At 43.0% G+C, this 21,172-nt stretch overlaps 1 protein-coding gene across 1 annotated transcript in view; it reads left to right on the top strand.

Moving 5' to 3' along the window:
* Positions 1-21,172, top strand: part of LRRIQ1 (leucine rich repeats and IQ motif containing 1) — a 141,999-nt gene that overhangs the window by 24,316 nt on the left and 96,511 nt on the right. The window contains exons 12-15 of the mRNA XM_054177871.1: positions 6,461-6,534; positions 6,770-6,863; positions 11,319-11,495; positions 19,943-20,452. Coding sequence (XP_054033846.1) covers positions 6,461-6,534; positions 6,770-6,863; positions 11,319-11,495; positions 19,943-20,452 — 855 coding nt within the window. The remainder of the gene's footprint in view (positions 1-6,460; positions 6,535-6,769; positions 6,864-11,318; positions 11,496-19,942; positions 20,453-21,172) is intronic.

Below are 21,172 nucleotides of genomic sequence, written 5' to 3'. Positions count from 1 at the left end.
GTGTGCTATACAGCGTAAGTAACTCGGTGCTCTGTGGAAACAGTGAATGTAATGGAGTAAGCTGTTGAAAGAAAAGCTGTTTCTTTACTTTTATCCCACAGCTAGTGCAATTTTCTACTTTCTTTTTTTTCCCCCCTTCAAGTGTGCACTGAGTGCCATTTCCTTTTTACTGATTGCAGGAAGCCCATATAATGCTAATGCTGTGAATCTCTATTCATTTCTGAAAGTTAGGTGCTGCAAAAACAACAAAATGAAAAGAAGCAAAAAAAAATTCTCACACTAATTTGCAGGTTTTATTATTATTATTATTCCTGAGATGTTTTGTCTGCATCATAAACCAGAAATTGCCAAAGATTAGACTCCCAAAATTGATTGGTTTAAACCTGAGGTCTAGCAGCAAGGAATTATAACGTAGCAGGTCGTGGTTAACGCCTTCAAGTATAAAAATGGCAGCGATTTCACCGCTGGTTTTATCAAGTGTTTTATTGTGGCTTTCACATGCATGTACCTGGTCAATGTGCTGTTGACCAAAGCCAGTGATGAATATCTTCTTGACTTGCTTGCTGCAGATTTAAGACTACATAAAAAAGGATCTGTGCTCTGTTTTATAGCAGCTGGAGAAAACAACTCTTCCGCTACGTTCAAAAAGGCACATTTGAGCTTTTGTTTGATGTCGTGGGTGAAGATTTCAGTGTAGGAGGGGTAAAAAAACACCTTGCTCCTGGGACTAAAATTAATACATGGTTAATACATGTTAAGAATTCATGTGGAAGTTACATTTACATGGCATCCCACCTAATTATGTAGCTTACTTGTTAATGTCTTCTTCAGTTAAACATTCAATTTATCTGATGTTCAGTAGCCAATACTTTCTTCTGTCTTTTCTTTCCTTTTACCCCCTTTTCTTTTTGTTTACAACTTCAAATTACATAAACCTACTAAATACATAAATCTACTCCTCTTAAAACTTTCTTTTAATACAGCAATAATATGACAAAGTTCTTTTTTTACTATTTCTTTCCCTTTTTTTTTCTTTCTTTTTATCTCCTTTTTTTGTTTGCAACTTCAAAGTACATAAACCTACTAAATACATAAATCTACTCCTCTTAGAATTTCTCCTTTATTACAGCAATAATATGACCAAGTTCTTCTTTTACTATTTCTTGGTTTTCCTTAAGAAAATCTTAGTGCAATAAATAAAAATCCATCTTTTCTCCTTTTTTCTTTTCCTTTCCTTTTTTTTCTGGTCCTTTTCCTTTCTCTTTTCTTTTTTTCCTTTCTCTTTTCTTTTCCTTTTTCTTTCATTTTTCTCTTTTCCTTTCTTTTTTCTTTTTCTTTTCCTTTTTCTTTTCCTTTTCCTTTCTCTTTTCTTTTTCTCCCCTCCTTTTCTCCCCTCCTTTTCTCCCCTCCTTTTCTCCCCTCCTTTTCTCCCCTCCTTTTCTCCCCTCCTTTTCTCCCCTCCTTTTCTCCCCTCCTTTTCTCCCCTCCTTTTCTCCCCTCCTTTTCTCCCCTCCTTTTCTCCCCTCCTTTTCTCCCCTCCTTTTCTCCCCTCCTTTTCTCCCCTCCTTTTCTCCCCTCCTTTTCTCCCCTCCTTTTCTCCCCTCCTTTTCTCCCCTCCTTTTCTCCCCTCCTTTTCTCCCCTCCTTTTCTCCCCTCCTTTTCTCCCCTCCTTTTCTCCCCTCCTTTTCTCCCCTCCTTTTCTCCCCTCCTTTTCTCCCCTCCTTTTCTCCCCTCCTTTTCTCCCCTCCTTTTCTCCCCTCCTTTTCTCCCCTCCTTTTCTCCCCTCCTTTTCTCCCCTCCTTTTCTCCCCTCCTTTTCTCCCCTCCTTTTCTCCCCTCCTTTTCTCCCCTCCTTTTCTCCCCTCCTTTTCTCCCCTCCTTTTCTCCCCTCCTTTTCTCCCCTCCTTTTCTCCCCTCCTTTTCTCCCCTCCTTTTCTCCCCTCCTTTTCTCCCCTCCTTTTCTCCCCTCCTTTTCTCCCCTTCCCAGAAAATGCTTTGACCACAATCAAATTCTTTCTGAACATGTTGCTTCCATGGTTTTACAACTAGATACATACTTTTCCTAAAAGGCTTATTAGCATGTATTTTTCTCCCTACTTTAATACATGTGGTATCCCTGTTTTTAACCTGGCTTCTCAGATGTAAAGGTCCAGCTCACTGTCATTTCAAGCCATCATATTGTGACAGTTTGCTTTTCTGGAGTTGTCATCATAAATCCATCACTGAATGTTGAACTAAGCCAGTCATGAGAAGCTATACTCACACATCATGGTTTCCCCCATCCCATCTTTACCAGTCTAGATCTTTTTTTGATTGCTTTCAGTAGTTCTTTGCTGGTGATAAGTTTATCTTTTAAGTATGTGGCACCATAATGCCTCCTAGGGTATTCATGAGATCAGTGGCTGACAGAGTTCCTTCACTGTATTTGGTTACTGCTTATAAATATAGTCAATATTGCAAACAAAAACATTGTTAGCTAGAAAGAATTAAGAAGAAATATGTGCCTTATTGAAAGATCTACATTAAGATGAAGTTTCATTCTTTTGCCTTCCTTCCTGCTAGCCTTTTGTTAATGTTAATTTTTCAGGGGGAAAGCAAATGTGCAGCAGGATTTGGACCATCCTGAGCAGGAACTGCTATTTGTGTTCTGCAAAGCGATCTTTATTTTCTCTGATGCCTACCTGCAATTCTTTTACTGCTTTAAATCTTGTTTTCTGACATAATTTCTGTGGCTATTTGTGTCCTGTCCTGCTCCAGCCTTAAATGGGAGCAGAAAGAGGAAGCTATAGCTTGCTTTTTTGTGAATGTCTCTTACTTTTGTGTCTTGTTTGTAATTTATATCTCTCTTATGCCCAGGGCTAATGTGACAAGGTCAAGTAGTATTAAGTTTTCAGTAATGTCCTTTGTCTTTCTGGTTTGAATTTTCGTAGGAAAAAAATTAACAAAGAATGTCAGTAAAAGGAAAGCTATAGAATGACAGGGAAACATTTTAACTCTCATAATGCCAACAGCAGGCAGGCACACTCCAGGAGACAATTTGTAACTCACCCCAGCATATACTGATAAAGATCCAGAGAGCTCACTCACTATACATTAAAAAATTCTGCATTGCCTTTCACCCCTGTGCAAAGTGTGAGGTTTCTTTTCCTGAATGTTTCTGGATATGTGATTCTATAATCTCAGTCCTGGATTTTGGTTTTCACAGCCATACTCTTAGCTACAAATATCTACAGAAGAGAATACAGAATACAGAATTAACCAAGTTGGAAAAGACCTTCGAGATCATCGAGTCCAACCTATCACCCAACACCATCTCATCAATTCAACCATGGCACCAAGTGCCTCATCCCGTCTCTTCTTAAACACTCCCAGTGATGGTGACTCCACCACCTCCGTGGGCAGCACATTCCCATGGCCAATCTCTCTTTCTGGGAAGAATTTCTTCCTAACATCCAGCCTAAACCTCCCCTGATGATATTTGTGAAAATAATCATTGGATCACAGAATGTAAGGAGTTGGAAGGTACCTCCACAGATCAGCCAGTCCAACCACGCTGCCACGGCAGGATCACTTGGAGTAAGTCACACAGGTACACATCTAGGCAGGCTTTGGAATGTCTCCAGAGGAGGAGACTCCACAAGCTCTCTGGGCAGCCTGTTCCAGTGCTCCAGGTTCATCACTCTCACTGAACCACAATAGGTTCACCTTTGCCCAACCCTTCAGCCTGTCCAGATCTTGCTGCATGGCCACACAGCCTTCTGGTGTATCAACCAATCCCCCCAGTTTGGTATCATCAGCTAATTTGCTGAGGGAGTGCTCTATCCCTTCATCCAGGATGTTGATGAAGATGTTGAATGAGACTGCACCTGGTACTGACTGCTAGGGAACACCGATAGTTACAGATCTGCAATTGGACTCTGCACCTTTGATCACATCAGAATCACAGAATTATTGAGGCTGGAATAGACCTCTGAGATCATCAAGTCCAGCTTATGGACTTGACCACCACATTGACCAGACCATGGCACTAAGTGCCACATCCAATCTTTCCTTAAACACCTCCAGGAACAGTGACTTCACCACCAGTCCATTCCAGTCTCTAATTCCCCTTCTCATGATTCTAACATCCAACCTAAACCTCGCCTGGCACAGCTTCAGACCATGCCCTCTGAGCTTGTCACAAGTTGCCTGGGAGAAGAGCCTGACATCTACCTGACTACAACTTCCCTTCAGGTGCTTGTGGAGTGTGATAAGGTCCCCCCTTTGAGCCTCCTCTTCTCCAGGCTGAACACCCCCAGCTCCCTCAGCCTTTCCTCATCAGACTTTCCCTCCAGTCCCATCCCCACTCTTTATTCTAGTTTTTTTTGTACCTTGATTGTATTTCTTCTCCCCTCTTTCATATTTACTATAAACCAAAATGAACTTCTTAATCTGAACGACAATAATTTGGAACTAGCATGGCACCTAACTAAACTCTTCAAGACTCACTATTAGTTGCACCAATGCAAGTTTGTGAGTAAAGAAACTTGAATAAGACTGGACAGACTGTCTAAAATCCTTTGTACAGATGAATATCAGCTCAGTTTCCTTACATTTACTCATTGCTACTGCTTGCTACCTTATTGCATGCAATTCCATAAGTGTTTATATATTAAGGGAGGTTGTAGACAGGCAGAGGTTGGTCTCTTCTCCCAGGCAACCAGCATCAGAACAAGAGGACACAGTCTCAGGTTGCACCAGGGGAGGTTTAGGGTGGAGGTTAGGAGGAAGTTCTACACAGAGAGAGTGATTGCCCATTGGAATGGGCTGTCTGGGGAGGTGGTGGAGTCACCATCACTGGAGGTGTTCAGGAGGAGACTTGATAGGGTGCTTGGTTGCATGGTTTAGTTGATTAGATGGTGTTGGATGATAGGTTGGACATGATGATCTTGAGGGTCTCTTCCAACCTGGTCAGGTCTATTCTATTCTATTCTATTCTATTCTATTCTATTCTATTCTATTCTATTCTATTCTATTCATTCTATTCTATTCCATTCCATTCTATATAACAGGCAGCTTTTTGACATAGTCTTGCAGAAGCAGACAGAGGAAGTACTAAAATGTATCACAGGATAGTGCAGCCTTGACCTGTTGAGAAATACAAACATAATCATAGAATCATAGAATCAACAAGGTTGGAAAAGACCTCAGAGATCACCAAGTCCAACCTAATACCTATCACCTCATGACTACTAAACCATGGCTTCAAGTGCCATGTCCAGTCCTTTTTTTACCACCTCCAAGGATGGGGACTCCACAACCTCCCTGGGCAGCACATTCCAATGGCCAATTACTCTTTCTGTGAAGAACTTCCTCCTCACCTCGAGCCTAATGTAAGAATGTGTGCCCAGGTGGACAAGAAGGCCAATTGCATCCTGGCATGCATCACGAATAGTGTGGCCAGCAAGAGAAGGGAAGTCATTGTGCCCCTGTGCTCAGCACTGGTTAGACCACACCTTGAGTACTGTGTCCAGTTCTGGGCCCCTCAGTTTAAGAAGGACATTGAGACATTTGAATGTGTCCAGAGAAGGACAACAAGGCTGGGGAGAGGCCTTGAGCATAAGCCCTGTGAGGAGAGGCTGAGGGAGCTGGGGTTGTTTAGCCTGGAGAAGAGGAGGCTCAGGGGAGACCTTCTTGCTCTCTACAACTACCTGAAGGGAGGTTGTAGCCAGATGGGGGTTGGTCTCTTCTCCCAGGCAACCAGTACCAGAACAAGAGGATACAGTCACAAGATGCACCAGGGGAATTTTAGGCTTGAGCTGAGGAGAAAGTTCTTCCTGGAGAGAGTTGTTCACCATTGGAATGTGCTGCGCAGAGAGGTGGTGGAGTCACCGTCCCTGGATGTGTTTCAGAGGGGATTGGACGTGGCACTTGGTGCCATGGTTTAGTAGTCATGAAGTGTTGGGTCACAGGTTGGACTTGACGATCTTTGAGGTCTCTTCCAACCTGGTTGATTCTATGATCTATGTGTTGAGTGGAGATGAGAAACAAACTGACAAGAAGCTTAAGCAGTGAGAAACGAAGAAAGAGGAAAAGCAAATTTTATTCCTCCTCCAGAATCAAGGCCTTCTGTTAGTTTCACTTGAGTTATGGTGCCTAATGAAAAGCCAGCTGAGTTGTGTAAATTTTACAAGGCTTCAAATCCTCAGAACTAAATGCCAGAAACAGAATGAAACATTTACCAGATGAAACAAAACATGGAGAAAATATTAAACACTGAGCTACTGAGAAGACTAAGAAATGCTTCTAAGTTACCATTTTGGTAATCAGTTCTAGCTCCTTGGATAGCTAAATGGGAATTTTCTTATGTAAACAAGTAAATTGTCGTGGCTAGAAAAGATTCTGGTGCCTTTCTGGGTTATGAACTACTGGTTTATTTCATTGCAAAAAGAATCCAACCCTCTCTTCTGTTTTGTTCCTAGATTGACTGAGCTGGTGCCTTTAAATTCTTTGATGTCTTTGGAAAAGCTGGATATTGAAAATAACTGCTTGGCAGGTGGGTGGTGTTAAAAGCAGAAAACCCCAATCCAAGCATTTTATTGAAATGATAAAATTCTTTGATTTCCCCCCCCCTTCCTCCCCCATTTAAGACCCATTTATACAGAAACCAGAAGTATTTTCCAAACATGGATGTAGTACTTAATGATTTTGGTACATTTTTACCTTCACACATCATTTAATGAGGACTAATACAGCTCTGCATTCAAATGTTCTTTCTTCCTACACTACAGACCTTAAAGGTGTCATTACATGGCTAAGAGGCTGTCATAAACTGAAGGAGTTGTCACTCAGAGGAAATCCTCTTCTCCAGGAAAGGAGTTGGAGGTGAGAAAATAAACTGATTTGCTAAATCAAAATAGGTGTGTGTGCATCTTCCACATCAGTCGGAATGGAATGGAATGGAGTGGAGTGGAATGGAATGGAATGGAATGGAGTGGAATGGAATGGAATGGAATAGAGTAGAATAGAGTAGAGTAGAGTAGAGTAGAGTAGAGTAGAGTAGAGTAGAATAGAATAGAATAGACCAGGCCAGAGTGGAAGAGACCTTCAAGATCATTGTATCCAACCCATCACCCAACACCATCTAATCAACTGAACCATGGCACCAAGCACCCCATCATCAGCCAAAACCTTGGTGTACATACATTAGCTAAATGGTACAAGTGAGGTAAATATCAACACTTCCACACATTGTAAGAGAATTATCTGACAATAACAAATGAAATTCAATTCTCTATCCTCACAGGTACTCAGTGATAGAACAAGAGGGAATGGCCTCACGCTGCCACTGGGGAGGTTTAAACTGGACATTAGGAAGAATTTTTTCAGGGCAAGAGTGGTCAGGCACTGGAATGTGCTGCCCAGGGAGGTGGTTGAATCACCAAGCATGGATGTGTTTAAAGGTAGTTTGGCTGTGGTGCTTGGGGATATAGTTTAGGGGTGAACCACGTAGAGTAGGGTTCTTGGTTGGACTTGGTGATCCTGAAGGTCTTTTCTAACCTGAATGTTTCAGTGATTCTGTGTTTAGATAATTCATGTTCACGTTTGCTGCATTAGATTGCCTACTACAACATCAGCAAAGTTTGGGTTCCCTGTGTTTTGGACTATGTGCTGTCTGAAGAGAAAAAAAAAACCATTTTAAAAGATAGCTGTACTGAATACATCCTTGGTTGCCTTGTTTGTTTTTTAAGAAGCAGACCTATCTGCACTCCCATCTTTTCTGCACATCATTTTGTGAATAGAATTCGATGACTGTGAAAATAGTTTGAATGTCCCATTTGCATTGTTTGAATTCCCACTCTTTTACTTAAGCTAACTGTTCTTTCACTTGTAACCTTGAGGAGGGGGAAAGCTTTCTGGATTCCAGTGTAACTGTAAGAGGTGACACTTTAGATTGCTTGACCCAATAGAGCTTTCCTGATTAAACAAGAGATTCATTTGTCTAAAGGATTTAAGGTATGGGGTACTATAAAATATGGATTTGCTGAATACAGCGTTGACCATAACTTCAGGCAATATGTTCCAGTGAACTTTACATAACCCCCTGATACCAACAGAGGAATTAGTTGTGAAATTTCCCAATTGGTTTTGTACTTTCATGTCCAGCCAGCGATAACACCAACAAAAGTGAAGTAGTAAGAAATTGCTTTTTAAAAATTAAACCCTGGGATCAGGCTGAGCACTCCTAGGGGAATGTGTTTCAATGCTGTACTGATTAATAGAGCCTCTTAAGTGACAGAATATTCACCAGGAAGTTTTCACTAAGTGAAATATTGACTCAGCCCTTCATCAGGAGAAAGCCAGCTGGAAAAACTAGTGTTGAGATCCCATAGCTCTGAGACACCATACTTCCAGCATCAATCAGCTTTGATATGGCACTTTTGAAAGGTCCCAACATCAGCTTTGGCCATTTCTCCCCGTGTGTTTAGGGACTTGTCTGTCTAAACCAATTCTTTTGTTCCAAATGTCTCTCAGACAGGATTATTCTCACATCCATGGGCAGGAGAGGAGGAAAGCTTTACATTTAAAAAGCCCTAATATGCTGTCTTATTGAACTGCATTTTGGACTATTCTAATTCAGTCCTAGAGACTCTCTCTGATTTGAAAATTGCTATATATTATCTGAGCTGCCTAATAGTCCTTTATTTCCCTGGGAATAGTTAAGGGAGCTCTAAAACAGGGCATTTTTTTAATTATAAGGGAATGCTGAGCCTACAAGTATTTTTTTCAAAGAGTTCTTAAGTATTAATTAAAACTATTACATATTATCTGAGCTGCCTAATGGTCCTTTACTTCACTGGGAATAGTTAAGGGAGTTCTGAAAGATGGTATTCTTTAATTATAAGGGAATGCTGAGCCTACAAGTACTTTTTCAAAGCGTTCTTAAGTGTTACTTAAACCTAAATTGTAATCAAATACAGAGTTTTGGTGTATTGATTGAAATAAATTTGCAGTCTTGAAACTTCCAACAAATTTGGTCTGGGATAAGAAACAGATGAAACAAAGTGGATGAGAAGCTCAACATGAGCCAGCAGTGTGCACTTGCAGCCCAGAAAGCCAATCCCATCCTGGGCTGCATCAAGAGAAGCAGAGCCAGCAGGGCAAGGGAGGTGATTCTCCCCCTCTACTCCACTCTGGTGTGACCCCACCTGGACTACTGCAACCAGTTCTGGAGCCCTTATTACAGGAAGGATCTGGAGGTGCTGGAATGTGTCCAGAGAAGGGCCACAAGGATCATCAGAGGGCTGGAGCTCCCCTCCTATGAAGACAGACTGAGAGAGTTGGGGCTGTTCAGTCTGGAGAAGAGAAGGCTCTGAGGAGACCTTATTGTGGGCTTCCAGGATCTGAAGGGGGCTACAAGAAAGCTGGGGAGGGACTTTTTAGGGTGTCAGGGAGTGATAGGAATGGGGAGAAAGGACCAAAACTAGAAATGGGTAGATTCAGATTGGATGTTAGGAAGAAGTTCTTCCCCATGAGGGTGGTGAGACACTGGCACTGGTAGTGGAAAACTCATCCCTGGAGGTTTATAAGGCCAGGCTGGATGTGGCTGTGAGCACACTGATGTAGTGTGAGGTGTCCCTGCCCATGGCAGGAGGGTTGGAACTGGATGATCCTTGAGGTCCCTTCCAACCCTAACAGCTCTACAATTCTAAGGTCACAGCACTAGATTATGTTTCACAATAGCCTAAAAGAGAAGGCACTGATGATACTGATTTATTTTTTTTAATTGGCAGACACATTTCTCATACAAATTTTTTTCTTACATCAGTGGCCCCAGCTGTCATAACAATGAAATGTCATCTCTGTGGTCATCTCTTTCACTGACCCAAATTCAATATTTCAGAAGTGGATTCCATTTTTTTTTCTCCTGTCAGTCATGTCAAATACCATATTGGTTTATCACTGAATCACAGAATCACAGAATTTCAGGGGCTATAAGGGACCTCAAAAGGTCATCCAGTCCAGCCCCCCTGCCAGAGCAGATTACATAGGAACACATCCAGGCGAGTTTTGAGTATCTCCAGAGAGGGAGACTCCACAACCCCCCTGGGCAGCCTGTTCCAGTGCTCTGTCACCCTCACAGGGAAAAAAATTTCTCCTCATATTCACGTGAAACTTCTATGCTTCAACATCCACCCACTGCCCCTTGTATTGTCAATGGGCACTACCCAGCAGAGCCTGGCTCCAGCCTCTCGGGAGGATGTGGTATATGGAAAGGGTAAAGGGAGGGAGACTGACAATGTTTAATATTCTGTGCAGCTTTTAAACAAAAGCAGTGTGATGTATTTTGCTCTCTACAACTACCTGAAGGGAGGTTGTAGACAGGCAGAGGTTGGTCTCTTCTCCCAGGCAACCAGCACCAGAACAAGAGGACACAGTCTCAGACTGCACCAGGGGAGGTTTATGCTGGATGTTAGGAAGAAATTCTTCCCAGAGAGAGAGATTGGCCATTGGAATGGGCTGCCCAGGGAGGTGGTGGAGTCACCATCATTGGAGGTGTTCAGGAGGAGACTTGATGTGGTGCTTGGTGCCATGGTTTGGTTGTTCAGGTGGGTTGGATTGGTTGATGGGTTGGATGTGATAATCTTGAAGGTCTCTTCCAACCTGGTTTATTCTAGTCTAGTCTAGTCTAGTCTATTAATCTTATCATTTATTTTTGCTCTGATGCAGTACAGGTGCCTATGCACAAGTGTGACAGATTTTCCTGTTGTCATTTAAGTAGGTAAAATCTTGGCACTGACTTCCCTGGTGTCAGTATTTCAGCAGGAGTCTTGATGCCACCAAAGCATTAAGAGATCTTGCTAAGTTCTGTAAGAACTGGTGGGTGTCAAGAGGGAGGGGACAGGCTCTTCTCAGTTGCACCCTGTGATAGGACAAGGGGCAATGGATAGAAACTACAGCACAGGAGGTTCCACCTCAACATGAGGAGGAACTTCTTCACTGTGAGGGTCACAGAGCACTGGAAGAGGCTGCCCAGAGAGGTTGTGGAGTCTCCTTCTCTGGAGACTTTCCAGACCCATCTGGATGCATTCTTGTGCGACCTGCACTAGATTCTATGGTCCTGCTCTGGCAGGGGGGCTTGAACTCAATGATCTCCAGAGGTCCCTTTGAACCTTAACATTCTGTGATCCTGTGAATAAAGTTTTAGTTATTATATTAACAGAAGTTGTAAGGCCAAATATCTGTAATTTGTCATCAATAAAATGAGTGTTTTAGCTTTTGGTTTTTTCCTCTTTTTTTTTCCCCCCTAAAACTAATTATAACCTTTTATTTTCCAAGGAGCTCTCTGTGTGAAGTCCTTCCTAATTTACAGTTTCTTGATGGTGAAATCTTAAACTCTCATACATTACCCACAACTGAAACAACTGAAGGATCAGAATCAAGAGCATTTCAGGAACTTTGTCGAGTTCAGATTGAAGAAACTGTTCAATTGAAGGAACAGGCTGCTGAACTGGGGTAGGTACTTAGGAGAATTGGATGGGTCTTATGTTCTGGATGCATTTGTGAGAGCCTGGAACACTGTCCTACAGCCTGAGAGAGCTGGGGTTGTTCAGCATGGAGAAGAGAAGACCCCAGGGAGAACTAATAGCAGCCTTCCAGTACCTGAAGGAGGCCTACAAGAAGGCTGCAGAGGGATTGTTTAGAACGGCCTGCGGTGATGGAATGAGAGGGAAAGGTTTGAAATAAGAGAAGATTTAGATTAGATGTTAGGAACAAGTTCTTTAGCATGAGGGTGGTAGAACACTGGAACAGCTTGCCCAGGGGTGTAGTTGAAGTCCCATCCCTGGAGATCTTCAAGGTCAGGCTGGACAAGGCTCTGAGCAACCTGATCTAGTGGAGGATTGGAATGGAATGGAATGGAATGGAATGGAATGGAATGGAATGGAATGGAATGGAATGGAATAGAATAGAATAGAATAGAATAGAATAGAATAGAATAGAATAGAATAGAATGGAATAGAATGGAATAGAATGGAATAGAATAGAATAGAATAGAATAGAATAGAATAGAATAGAATGGAATAGAATAGAATAGAATAGAATAGAATAGAATTGAATTAACCAGGTTGGAAAAGGCCTTCAAGTTCATCAAGCCCAACCTATCACCCAACACCATCTAATCAACTAAACCATGGCACCAAGCACCCTATCCAGTCTCTTTCTAAACACTTCCAGTGATGGTGACTCCACCACCTCCCTGGGCAGCACATTCCAGTGGGCAATCACTATTAATGGGAAGAACTTCTTCCTAACATCCAGCCTAAACTTCCCTGGCACAGCTTGAGACTGTGTCCTCTTGTTCTGGTGCTGGTTGCCTGGGAGAAGAGACCAACCCCCACCTGGCTACAACCTCCCTTCATGTAGTTGTAGAGAGCAATAAGGTCTCCCCTGAGGTTCCTCTTCTGCAGGCTGCTCACTGTAAGGGGGTTGGACTAGATGACCTTTGATGGCTCCCTTCCAACACAAATCATTCTATGAGGCTGTACATAGCATTCAGAAATATGTTCAAGAGGGGACTGGATGTGGCACTTGGTGCCATGGTTTAGTCATGGGGTCTGTGGTGACAGGTTGGACTTGATGATCTTTGAGGTCTCTTCCAACCTTGGTGATTCTGTGATTCTGTTAGTGCAGGTCTTGGTGTGCTGTGAATTTTACTGAGCTTTTTGCCTGAAAATGTAGTATGTTCAGAAATAAATTAGAATAGATTTCTTCCATGCAAAAGAGTATTTCAGGCAGATATTAAAACACGTGGGCCTTGACTTTTTGTTTCAGTCTGAGACAACAGGTGGTTGAAAACCTTTAGTTAGTGGTAGTAGAATGAATTCATAGACACACAATGTATTGCACTGCTCTGCAGGAATAGTAGCTGAAACCCTGAAAGTTGTATAATCATAAACATGATTTCCAGCTTTAGCTTAATCATACCCAGTTTATCTGTTAGTGCAATATGCTCTATTTTGGCCTGCATTTGTTTTCCATGTATGCATAATTTATGTTCTAAGGGATTTCAAAAGATTTTGACCTCTTTTCCAGCAGTGGATTAGATGGTTTTATTCACAGGTCTTGGATTTTATCATGCTTATTGCTTTCAGCATTGTTACCATGGTTGGTTGTCCAATGAATTCAGCTTAGACATTGCAAGTTGTAATTTATCATATCATTTGTTCTTGCTGTCTTTACATCACAATATCCAAGTCCCTCGAACTTCTCATGCTAATACTCACACTTGCTAATATTACATGTTTTCTTTCTCCATTCCTTTTCATTTCCTAGGAGGTTCCAAATATCTTTGTAATCCTTGTAGAGGAGAAGAGGAGGCTCAGGGGAGATCTTGTTGCTCTCTAAAGCTACCTAAAAGGAGGTTGTAGCCAGGTGGGGTTTGGTCTCTTCTCCCATGCAATCAATAGCAGAATGAGAGGAGACAGTCTCAAGTTGAGCCAGAGGAGTTTTAGGCTGGAGATGAGGAAGAAATTCTTTACAGAAAGAGAGACTGGCCACTAGAATGTGCTGCCCAGGGAGGTGGTGGAGTCACCATCCCTGGAAGTGTTTAAAATAATACTGGATGAGGCACTTGGTGCCATGGTTTAGTTGATTAGAAGGTATTGGGTAATAGGTTGGACTTGATGATCTTTTCCAACCTGGTTGATTGTGTTGTTCTGTAATAACCAACTTGTCTTGATCCCAGCCAGTACTGAATATTATCCCAGAGCAGGTGAAGCATGTGACATTTGACAATACTTTAGTCTGAACTTCTCCTTGAGTACTTTGCTGGTTCATGAAAAGCATCCACTTTTGTTTTTACAATCTATCTGGCTTTCATTTACATGTAAGCCTGTTTATCCATGGTGTCTTGTTACTACATAACACATTGCATCGGTGTATTACTTGCTGTTGCAAAGCCAGCAGGAGCCTTGTGAATTCAACAGACAATTGCAAAGTTCTTTACCTTTGCAGGAGTGACCCTTTGCAACAATACAGACTGGGATTAGTTGGCTGAGAAATTTCTATGCAGGAAAGGACCATTGGATCTGGATAGATAAAGTAACTGAAAGTGAGCCAGAAGTTTGCCCTGGTACCAGAGAAAGTTAAGAACATCATGGTCTGTATCTACAGCATCATAGCCAGTAGATTCAGAGTTATTATTTCACCATATTGCTGTCTACAGCTACCTGAAGGGAGGTTGTAGCCAGGTGGGGCTTGGTCTCTTCTTCCCAGGCAATCAGAACCAGAACAAGAGGACACAGTCTCAAGCTGTGCCAGGGGAGGTTTAGGCTGGATGTTAGGAAGAAGTTCTTCACAGAAAGGGTGATTTGCCATTGGATGATCTCAAAGGTCTTTTCCAGCCTGGTCTATTCCTATTTCTATTTCTATTTCTATTCCTATTCTATTTCTATTCCTATTCTATTCTATTCTATTCTATTCTATTCTATTCTATTCTATTCTATTCTACTCTACTCTACTCTACTCTACTCTACTCTACTCTACTCTACTCTTTCTACTCTATTCTATTCTATTCTATTCAAAGTGTGGTGCATGTCCCATAAGGTGATTGGGGCTTTAAGCATATGCTCAAGAAGACACAGCCAGACTGTTTGCAATGGTGCATGAGAGGAGGTTGAGCAGCAAGGGCCTAAGCTGAAGCAGGAAATGTTCAGACTAGTGTGGTGACTTGATTCCAGCCAGTAGGTAAGCACCCACCATCTGCTTGCTCACTGCTTCCCACATGAGCAGGATAAGAGAAAGAATCAGAAAAGCAGAAGCAAGAAAAACCTGTGGAACAATTTCATGACAGTTTAATGAGTGAAGAGGGGGAAAAGAAAACAAAAACACAATAAAGAAAGCAACCAAATGATGCAAAGCAATCACTCACCACCTCCCACCAGGAGACTGATTCCCAAGCATTCTCTGAGCAATGGTTACCTTAGAAAGACTTATACAGGTGTTATATGACATGGAAGATAGTTTTGGTCACTTCTCATCAACTGTATCCTTTCCCAGCTTCCTGCCCAATCCCAACCTCTTTGCTGAGTGGGACAGAGAAGGCCTTTGACTCTGTCCAAGCACTGTTCTGCAAAACATCAGTGTTTTATCAATCCAGTTTCAGTCTCCAGTATAAAACACAGCACCATATGGGCAGCTATAAGAGAATTAATTCCATCCCAGATAGACCCAATACAGAACTGCCTAGATTAGAAAAGACCTTTAAGAATATCAAGTCCAGTTATTAACCTAACACTGACAAGTCCTTAACTAAACTGTATCCCTGAACACTAAATCTACATGACTTTTAAATACCTCCAGAAATGGGGGATCCACCACTGCCTTGTGCAAGCCATTCCAATGCCTGATAACCTATTCAGTGAAGAAATTCTTCCTAATATCCAGTCTAAACTTCCATTGATGCAGCTTGAGGCTATTTCATCTTGCCTTATCACTTGTAACTTGTTTGAGCCTTCCTAAAACCTCGAGCCTTCCTAAAACCTCCTTTCAGGTAGTTGTATAGAGTGATAAGGTCTCCCCTGAACAGCTAGGCATAAGGGAAAACCTTTCACTATTAGGACAGTGATGAGTTGCAACAAGTTGCCCAGAGAGGTTGTGCAGCCTCTGTGCTTGGAGGTTTTCAAGACCTGTCCATATAAAGCTCTGAATGAAGGAAACTCTCCAGTACAAGGGTAGTGGGACTCTGGAAGAGGCTGCCCAAGAAGGTTGTGGATACCTCCTCCCTGGAGGTGTTCAGGACCAGGCTGGATGAGGCCTTGATCAGCCAAGTCTGGTTGAGAGGTGTCCCTGCCCATTGTGGGCAGGTTGGAGTATATCAGCTCTAAGGTGCCTTCCAACCTAAGCCATTCTAGGATCTCAGAGTTAACTGCTTCAAAGCAGGAGGTTTGATTAGAGACCTTCTAATGTTCCTTCAGCTGATAATTTTTCAATATTTCTGTGTCAGTTTTGTTTGAAAAATCTTGCAGATGTTTGAGAAGAACAAGAATGGGAAGAGGAAATATGCAAACTGTGTCTACGTACCAACAGGGAGGGTTGTGGTGTTTTGAAGGTTTTGAGAGTTCATTCAGAATCTTTATAGTTAGAATCATAGAATTGTTAGGGTTGGAAGGGACCTCAAGGATCAGCTAGTTCCAATCCCCCTGCCATAGGCAGGGACTCCTCACACTAGATCAGGTTGACCAAAGCCACATCCAGCCTGGCCTCCAAAACCCCCAGGGATGAGGATTCTACCACCTCCCTGGGCAACCTGTGCCAGAGTCTCACCACCCTCATGGGGAAGAACTTCTTCCTAACATCCAATCTGAATCTACCCATTTCTATTTTTTTTTCCATTCCCCCCAGTCCTATCACTCCCTGACACCCTCAAAAGTCCCTCCCCAGCTGTCTTGTAGTCCACTTCAGCTACTGGAAGGCCACATGTCAGAGGACACAGTCTCAGGCTGCACCAAGGGAGGTTTAGGCTGGATGTCAAGAGGAAGTTCTATACAGAGAGAGTGATTGCCCATTGGAATGGGCTGCCCAGGGAGGTGGTGGAGTCACCATCGTTGGAGGTGTTCAGGAGGAGACTTGATGGGGTGCTTGGTGCCATGGGTTAGTTGTTTAGGTGGGTTGGATTGGTTGATGGGTTGGACGCGATGATCTTGAAGGTCTCTTCCAACCTGGTCTATTCTATTCTATTCTATTCTATTCTATTCCATTCCATTCCATTCCATTCCATTCCATTCCATTCCATTCCATTCCATTCCATTCCGTCTCCTTGGAGCCTTTGACATAGCTGTATCAAATTTAGTTTTAAAATTAACTTCTGGTGTGTTAAAGCTATGTTTAATTTGACTGAAAAAATACTATTTATGGATGATTTGACAACTGTTGAAAACTACGCTTCTTAAAAGGAACTCCAAACAACTTCTTTGTCTATAAGCCTTAACAGCATGGCTATTGCATCTACATACTGCAATACTTTAAGTGAATTAATGTGACATGGCTGAAGAGCAGGCCAGCAACAGAGTAAACTTCTGTTTCACATTTTGCTAAGTTATGAGCCCCTGTAGGTGCGACCTCAAGTATGTAAGCTGCCAAAAGTAATCACTGCTTGCTTCCCTAATCCATGTTTCATGGACCACTGCTGCCCAGTTAAATTGTCTGTGCTGTTTCAGCATGAAACATCACTGTTCTTGCCATGCTTAAGAGTGAAATGTAATTTAAAATGAGATTAATCCCATGAATGCTTTCTGTCATATAATCTCTGGATGTAATCTTTAGATTCAACAAGGGTGCATGTAGAGTCCTGCACCTGGGAAGGAACAACTTCATGCACAAGTACAGGTGGGGGAACTGACCTGCTGGAGAGCAGTGAAGGGGAAAGGGACCTGGGGGTCCTGGTGGAGTGAAGGATGACCATGAGCTAGCAATGTGCTCTTGTGGCCAATGCCATTCTGGGGTAGATTAGAAGGGCTGTGACCAGTAGGTCAAGAGAGGTTCTCCTCCCCCTCTACTCTGCTCTGGTGAGGCTGCATCTGGAATATTGTGTCCAGTTCTGGGTCCCTCAGTTCAAGAAGAACCTCAGGGAACTGCTTGAGAGAGTCCAGCGCAGAGCCACGAGGATGATGAAGGGAGTGGAACATCTTCCTTATGAGGAGAGACTGAGGGAGCTGAGGGCTCTTTAGCTTGGAGAGGAGACTGAGAGATGACCTCATTCATGTTTGTAAATATACATAGAATACATAGAATAAATAGAATACATAGAATAAACCAGGTTGAAAGAGACCTTCAAGATCACTGCGTCCAACCCATCAACCAAACCAACACCACCCAAACAACTAACCCACGGCACCAAGCACCCCATCAAGTCTCCTCCTGAAAACCTCCAGTGATGGCGACTCCACCACCTCCCCAGGCAGCCCATTCCAATGGGCAATCACTCTTTCAATATGTAAATGGTGAGTGTGGAGAGGATGGATTCTTCTTGGTGGTGCCCAATGACAGCACAATGGGCAATGGTGGAAGTTGAGGCATAGGAAGTTTCATGTAAACATGAGGAAAAATATTTTTCCTCAAAAATTTGACAGAGCACTGGAACAGGCTGCCCAGGGAGGTTGTGGAGCCTCCCTCTCTGGAGATATTCAAAACTTGCCTGGATGTGTTCCTGTGTAATCTGTTGTAGGTGATCCTGCTCTGGCAGGGGGGGTTGGACTGGGTGATCTTTTAGCCCCTGGGTGATCCTTAACATGTGATTAACATTGCTTCAGTCTAGCACCTTCCCTTATATTGATAAAAACATCTTTACTTAAAAGTGTCTGTTTTCCCAAGTTCTCTCTAGGCATTGTGGTTTTGGGGTTTGTTTCTTTGCTGTAGTTCTAATCTAAATTTTTAAATTACTGTTATTTTTATATTAGCTTTCATAGTTTCCAGATAAAACTGGATTATTAAGGCTATTGCAGGATTTATAACAAAAATGCCTCAAATCCTCTAAATTTTTCAACCTTGTATGCCTCTAACCACACAGAAAAGTCACAGTGAAACGCATGCTGTGCTGTTTCGAACAGACAGAAGCGTTTTAAGGAAGATGGTGCCACATCCAGCTGGCAGCCAGTCACTAGTGGTGTGCCCCAGGGATCAGTGCTGGGCCCCATGCTCTTTAACATCTTTATTGATGATCTGGATGAGGACATCGAGTCCATCATCAGCAAATTTGCTGATGACACCAAGCTGAGGGCAGGAGTTGATCTGCTGGAGGGTAGAGAGGCTCTGCAGAGGGACCTCTACAGGCTGGACAGATGGGCAGAGTCCAAGGGCAGGAGATTGAACACATCCAAGTGCCGGGTTCTGCACATTGGCCACAGCAAACCCATGCAGTGCTACAGGCTGGGGTCAGAGTGGCTGGAGAGCGGCCAGGCAGAGAGGGACCTGGGGGTGCTGGTCGATGGTAGGCTGAACATGAGCCTGCAGTCTGCCCAGGCAGCCAGGAGGGCAAATGGCATCCTGGCCTGCATCAGGAACAGTGTGGCCAGCAGGAGCAGGGAGGTCATTCTGCCCCTGTACACTGCACTGGTTAGGCCACACCTTGAGTCCTGTGTCCAGTTCTGGGCCCCTCAGTTTAGAACAGATGTTGACTTGCTGGAAGGTGTCCAGAGAACGGCAACAAAGATGGTGAGGGGTTTGGAACACAAGCCCTATGAGGAGAGGCTGAGGGAGCTGGGATTGTTTAGCCTGGAGGAGACTCAGGGGTGACCTTATTGCTCTCTACAACTACCTGAAGGGGGATTGTAGACAGGCAGAGGTTGGTCTCTTTTCCCAGGCAACCAGCACCAGAACATGAGGACACAGTCTCAGGCTACGCCAGGGGAGGTTTAGGCTGGATGTTAGGAAAAAGTTCTACACAGAGAGAGTGATTGCCCATTGGAATGGGCTGCCCGAGGAGGTGGTGGAGTCACCATCACTGGATGTGTTCAGGAGGAGACTTGATGGGGTGCTTGGCTGCATGGTTTAGTTGATTAGGTGGTGTTGGATGATAGGTTGGACACGATGATCTTGAGGGTCTCTTCCAACCTGGTTTATTCTAATTTATTCTAAAACTCAGAGGCAAGCAAGCAATCTAATGTATATCAGCATATTTAAATACTGCTTTAAAAAAAAGAAGGAAAGAAAAATATAATTAAGATTTATAAATGCTGGAGCTGTTTTTCAATCAGAGTGATTGCTGTTCACTGTAGGAATATGGAAGTGTCTAAGGATCATTGGAAGTGGAAGGTAAAGTGGGAGGGAAAGCTCGGCCTTCTCTCTCAACCCACCACAATCAGAAAATAGTAGAGGGAATAGTTTTGAAGAGCATTTTTGCAGTCTTAAACACATGTAAAATTGGCTTGGGGTTTGGGTTTTTTTATTTGCCTTTTCTTTTTCAGGCTTGCCTCTTCTGTTGGTTCTGCAGAGGGACAATGCTGGTATTTGAATCAGTTGATGAGACTGAGTGTTAAACATCGCTACGAGCACGAGCACGGGGAACGGAGCATTACTGACAGAGATGGCCCAGAAGCACTGCAAAATCATTTAAAGCAAACATCCACTGGCTGCCTACAGGAAAATAACCTCTTTATCATGGGTGTGACAGAAAATAAACAAGTCTCGTTGGATCCTTCTGAAAGATGGATTACCGCTGGCCGTATTCAGGCCACATCCATTAACTCCTCCATACCTGTGCACCAAAAGGAAAATAAAGAAGACCAGAGAGTCAAGCAGAAGAGCACTGAATCGTGTATTAATTACAGTGGGGAGAGCAAAGGCAACAATAACTTGTCAGCCCAGCTCACGGTGCAACAGTCAGTGGTAGCAGCAAGGAATACAGGAAGGGATCTTCAGGATTTTGAGAGTGATACAGAAAGGGATCTTCAGGATTTTGAGAGTGATGCAGAAAGGTAAGAGAGATGTCAGATTGCTTTCAGGAAGGTTGTATGGACAGGCAGCAGCAGTGAGGGTTTCTTTCAGAAGTTGTAGTAAGAAGGCAATCTTTTTAAGCTCATTTAAGACAATAAATTGGTATTTTAAGGTGATGGACGCTAGATTTCCATGTTAACAATGCTCCTTTGCAATGTTCTGTCAGTTGATGTATTAGAATATATGTGTACTTAAAATCACTTTAAAATACTGCATAGGAAGAGCATTTTAAAACTCTCTCTTTTTTTTTTTGCAATGTATTTATGACACCAGTTTGGTGATAGTTAGAATGATAGGGCATATAAATGCTGGATGGTTCATAGGAGTTTTGTGGTAGTTTAAACTGCAAATTAACCTAAGGGGGTTTTGCTGTACTATTGACTAGACATTCAAGATTCATCTGTGTGGAGTTTATAGACAGTATCATTTAGAAGCCCAGAGAGAAAAATTGCTTAACTCTACCATCCTACTCCCTTGACCTCAGGCCAGTCTCCTGCTGTTGTGATGACTGAAGAGCTAGCAGCCTGCCCTGCCCTTGGTACTCCTCCAACATGCCTCAACCTGCTCCTTAAAAGTTGAGGCAGAGGTGAGGGGCCAGTTCAACTTGTTCTGTGCCCCCAAATACTCTCCTTCATGAAACAGACTGGTTTATTACCTCTTTGGAATGCACGTGCTTCTAGCTTATATGGTTCTGGATACAC

The sequence above is a fragment of the Dryobates pubescens genome, chromosome Z (assembly GCF_014839835.1).
Source record: "Dryobates pubescens isolate bDryPub1 chromosome Z, bDryPub1.pri, whole genome shotgun sequence".
Taxonomy (NCBI): domain Eukaryota; kingdom Metazoa; phylum Chordata; class Aves; order Piciformes; family Picidae; genus Dryobates; species Dryobates pubescens.
Note: the sequence above shows the minus strand (reverse complement) of the source record. Positions and strands in the feature narration are given on the sequence as shown.